At 49.4% G+C, this 5,102-nt stretch overlaps 1 protein-coding gene across 1 annotated transcript in view; it reads left to right on the forward strand.

Moving 5' to 3' along the window:
* lmo4b (LIM domain only 4b) overlaps positions 1 to 5,102 on the forward strand; it is a 15,536-nt gene extending 10,434 nt beyond the window's left edge. The window contains exons 3-5 of the mRNA XM_019893165.1: positions 3,014 to 3,110; positions 3,880 to 4,035; positions 5,031 to 5,102. Coding sequence (XP_019748724.1) covers positions 3,014 to 3,110; positions 3,880 to 4,035; positions 5,031 to 5,039 — 262 coding nt within the window. The 3' untranslated portion in view covers positions 5,040 to 5,102. The remainder of the gene's footprint in view (positions 1 to 3,013; positions 3,111 to 3,879; positions 4,036 to 5,030) is intronic.

The raw sequence follows: 5,102 nt of genomic DNA on the forward strand, positions 1-5,102 counted from the left end.
ATTATGCAAAGCCGCGCTTCGGTTTCAATATGGCCTCATGCTTTTAAGGTGCTTTGGCCGCTGATGCACACAAGCCTTTTTAATGGACTCCGTGTGTGTGTGTGTGTGTGTGTGTGTCAACGCGAGTGTAAAATTTCCCCCCAGTCAAAGGCAGCAGTGAATGAGCTCGGCGTTTACCTGACAGCCGCGCTGTTGACAAGGCCGCTCTCGCCGTGTTTTCTTCTTCTTTTTTTTAATTTAAGCCTGACATCAGTCAAGCTCATGTTTTCGTGGGGGGGCAAACGGTTGCGTCGGCACGATTAAAGGGTCCCTCGACGTTAATTACGGCGTACCGGCGTTGGCGTGTCATCCGGGCGCCGGAGTTCAATGGCACTCGAGCCCATTAGAGCCCGACTTCAAAAATGGATGAGCGCTTAATTGTGCACACAAGACTCTTGGGCTGGATTTACACGGAACTTGGTCATGGCCGCTTACCATTCGGGCTGCAACGCTTTTGGGGCGGAGGGGGGGGGGGGGTCAATAAGTGCCATTAAGAGCGAAAAGATGGGGAGAACAGCGCGGGGGAGGCAGAAATGCTGTTCATCCAAATCGGATCCAAGTTGGGCCTCGATCCGATACGGATTAATAAAAAAAAAAAAATCTGACGTGGCTGCAATTTATCGTGTCATTGGAAGCCAAATACATCAAATATTCAATATGTAATATTGGGAGATTTGTGCGAGAGAAAGCTAGCGCAGGTCCTTTCTCCTCGACGTAGAGAGGACCAACAACGTGCGATGTCTGTTAAGCCAAAACTGTGCCAGCAAAAAGAAATCGGCGTTCAAGCAAAAGTGCGAGGCGAAAAACCTGCTCTGGAGGCAAAACTTTCAAAGTCATTTGCTTTGGAGTCCAAAATGAGTCGAGAAAAAAAAAAAACACGCCAAGGTATACACAAAACTGTCTCCATAAACACACTCTTAATTAAAAAAAAAAAAAAAAAAAATCCACGTGAAAGCTAAAACTGAGGGGGGAGGCAAAACAATCTGCATTAAAGCAAAAGTTGCGAAAACAAGCCTTAAAGCCAAAATGGTGAGAAAATGACTCCGCATCAAAGTTCAAACTGTGGACATCAAATCTGCACCCAAACCAGAACTCAGGTGAAAAGCACAAATGATGGAGGGGGGGATGGGGGGGGGTCGCTTCGATAAAGCCTCAAATCCCGGGGGGGCGGCAATCTGCAACTGCCTCAAAGCCAAAACAACTTTCGCAGTCAAGCCGAACGTGCGAGGCAAAACTCCGCTATGAAAACGTGCACATTCAAGCCAACGTCAAAACCGGAAAGGGCGTCAGAGTGTCCGAGGGCCCCCCCCCTTTTGAGGATCGCATGACCGAACTCGAGTCCCGAGGCCTCGCCGATGGCGAGTGGCGGTTTTTGCCTCGACTTCCCCTTGAACGGCTCCGCGTGTCCAAACTCTCTTCGTGTCTTAAGCGACGGCGGCGTCCGGTGTTTTTTTTTTCTTTGAACGCGAGTGGCACAAAGGGACCCGAGTTGTTGCGGTGGGGCCGCCAGGCCCGACACGTTTGCGTCACGTCGGTCCCGGTGAAAGCGCCGAGTTGGCACCGTTGTCCCCATCAGCCTCCAGTTAATTAGTTTGTGGAATTGACTTTTGATGGAGCCTTTCCAAATCACTCTGAGACGAAATTTGCTGCTGTCTTATTGAAAGCAGCAGCCGTCCCCGCTTTCTTCCCCCCACTGTTTGGACGGGTTACAGAACCTCGATTTCACTCTCATTACTTTCACGTAAAAAAGCCCTTCGAGATGTCCGAGTTGGGGAGGAATAAAAAGTTGTTTTATTTTTTTTGTGGTGTTTGGCCAAACAACTTGATCTGATCCTCTCCGTCCTCCCTTCCTCCCACCTCAGCCCCTTTTTCTTTTTTTTTCCCCGCCCTTCCCGTCGAAGCATGTCAGATGCCGCGCTCTTATTTGATTGCTTAGGAAAAGTGGCGTGATCGAGCAAACACCCGCTGAGATATGATGACAAATGGCTCCAGATCCCAGTAAATTACTTTCTGCTCAAATCGAAATTTCATTCAGTTTGCTGCTCGCTGAGATGAAGTAATCTAAATTGTGGACTCAGAAGGACGATAGAAAGGAAGCCGCAGCAAGCATTTCATTATCGAGGGGTCGGCGGAAGAGATGAGTAGAAGCAAATCTAAAGTGTTGACACCGTGATTGAAAAGGTTAACCCGCGAACATGATATATCAAGCCCACTAGCTGCAGCTTTCTAATGGAAACACAGCGGTGACGGAGCGCTCGAGGTGCTCCGAATGTCTGCAACCGCCTGGACGGGCTGCAGACGTTCCCGCTGCAACTCGTTATGAGCTCGTGGGAACGACACATTTAGCGGCCGTGCCGTGATGATGAAAAATGGCGGCTTTTTAGGAGAAGCGAGATGGTGACGGAGCAACTTTGGCATTCGTAGTGCCTGCTACCGCCTAGACGGGCTGTGGACACTCCTGTTTGCGACGCCTTGTTACATTTGGTGTTCGTGTCGCGATGATGAGAAATGGAAGTGCAGTCGTGACGGAGCGTCTTTGAGCATCTCCTGGCCACTGTCGCCTAGATGGGCTGCAGATACTCATGTTCCAATCCTGTATCGGCTCATAGGAAGAACACATTTCCTTTGTGCGTGTTACTGCGATACTGCCGATCAGTCCGGTGTCGCTGCCTCGTCGGGTTGTGGATGCTCTGTCTGATTTTTAACTTGGTTAAAAATGACTGTGGATGTCATTTGCCAGTCCATATCATGGGAGCTGCCTAGATGGGCTTGGGAGGATTCTTTTGTGGTACATATTCGCTTGCAGAAACATCTGCTTTTTTTTTTTTTTCTTTTGTAAGACCGTTGTTTTGGTTTTTTGTTATTAATAGAACACCTTTGACAGTCCCGATGCCTGCATCCCGACGTCACTGCTCCCAGTCGGATTAACCCCCCCCCTCCCCCCACCCACCTCTTCTCTCTTCTTTGCCGTCAGATTATTCGGCAACAGCGGCGCTTGCAGCGCATGCGGACAGTCCATCCCCGCCAGCGAACTGGTCATGCGGGCGCAGGGCAACGTCTACCATCTCAAGGTAAACTCTTGCCCAAGATGGCCGCCATCTTCACACGCTGACGTCAGCGAGTGGGCGTTTCCCACCAACAAATGGCGAGCGGCATCTGCAAAAATGATTATGATTAGATGACATTTTTTTTTTTTTTTTGATTTTTAATTGATTGGTTCATTGATTTCTTTGTGAATAACATATACATAGAAAAATAAATAGCAAAACAACTTGACCTCAATCAAGTTTCCTCCAAAGGTGATGTAACGCCCGTATTTATTTAGTCTGGAGGTTCGCCCTTAAAGTACGCCTCCCCGATGCTTTCGACGCACGTTTTAAACAAAAGTATTTGACAATTATTTATTTATTACATCATCAAACTGACACTCATCCGAACGCGCTTATACATTGTAAATCTATTTCAGCCCAATTTTTTTTTTTTTTTTTTATATTTAACAGAAAAATCACGAAGGAGCTGCTATGTTACGGGCTCAGACAGAGTTTTCGTCAGCCGGACCATTAACGGGCCTTGTAACAAAAGGCTCGGATGTGTCTGTGCCGATGATGTCATCTATTAATAGTCCAGCGAGTTGGGGTTGCAGTGGAAGTCAAAACCGGTGCGTGAAGGTGACCCGTTTAGTCGGAAACCCCTCATGAGCCTCATTAGCGCGGCTCCCCAATTCAAGGTCGTTAGTCGCAGGTGGCCATGTTCCATGTTTTTTGTTTTTTATTTTATCTTCCAAGATGTCAAGACCCCCCCGCCTTTTTTTTTTTTTTTTTTTTTTTTTGCGTTTGCCGCGGTCTCCAGGCCTCCACCTGCCGGAACCGCCTGGTCCCGGGCGACCGCTTCCACTACGTCAACGGCAGCCTGTTCTGCGAGCACGACCGACCCACGGCGCTCATCAACGGCCATTTGAGCTCGCTGCAGACCAACCCGCTATTGCCGGACCAGAAGGTGAGACCCTCGCAACCGCATTGCGAGATGGGCGCGTCAGCTGTTGGCGGCTGAATGTTGTCAAGGCGAATCTTTGTTTGCCACGGCGTTCGCAGCTCATCCCTCATACGGTCGGAACTTGAATTTTTGTACCGCGGTGGACAAATGACGCGTTATTGGGTGTCTTTCCCCGTTTTTCTCTGCTCACTTAGCCTAAGATCCATAGTCGGGTGGGGGGTGGGGGTGGGGGTGCGAGGTGATCTGTCCTCTGCCATTTGAAGGCAAAGCAGAAGCCTAATCGGACGCGAAAGACGCACTGGTTCCTCATTACGCCCGCAGCAGATGGAATCGCGTTGGCCAGGGAGAGAAATTGCGGCGTGGTTTCACCTTGAGTGCTTCCAAGCGGCGGCGGTTGCGCGCCTCTAAATCCTCGCCGACGCGCCGGCCCTTTCCGTTGAAAGCGCGCCGCAGCTTAATTGTGGACGTCTGTTTAAGTCGCGGGAAAAACAGCGGGGCCTCGTTGCTTATTGATGCGCTCCACATCCATTGTGGTGACACGTGCTGCATTATTGATGCTAAAGTGCACCGTGGCGGTGGATATTGGCCACGTTGCTTTAATTCCAGCGCACATATGCAATTATTAAATCAACAAAGACACCACAACTCCAGTACCTCCGACCCCCTAGTGGTCAGAGGGAGACATTCACTTTGGAGACTCGTGGGAAATAAAGACACGACGGCAAACTTGATAGCGAATGCTATTTGTGGATGGAAGCTAGCGGCGCGCAGCTTGTTGTGGCGTCACGGCCCACCCCCGACCACCTAACGCAAACACTTTTTGTCAAACGGTGTACTGTGAGGTACATGCAAATGCGGACTAAAATTAGAGGTTTGGGTCTGTTGAGCGAGTTAGCTAATGCTAATTGTGTTTCTACAATAGTATTGTGGCTTGCTTTCAAATCACGTTGGAACCAAAAAAAAAAAATTCACTGACTCCTCTCTTCTCCTTTCTTCAGGTGTGCTAAACGAACACCACGTGGGAAAGCAGGGATGTGTGCCTTCATTTTAGCCCCCCCCCCTCACCCCAC

Source organism: Hippocampus comes, unplaced genomic scaffold, assembly GCF_001891065.2.
Source record: "Hippocampus comes isolate QL1 unplaced genomic scaffold, H_comes_QL1_v1.1 scaffold229, whole genome shotgun sequence".
Taxonomy (NCBI): domain Eukaryota; kingdom Metazoa; phylum Chordata; class Actinopteri; order Syngnathiformes; family Syngnathidae; genus Hippocampus; species Hippocampus comes.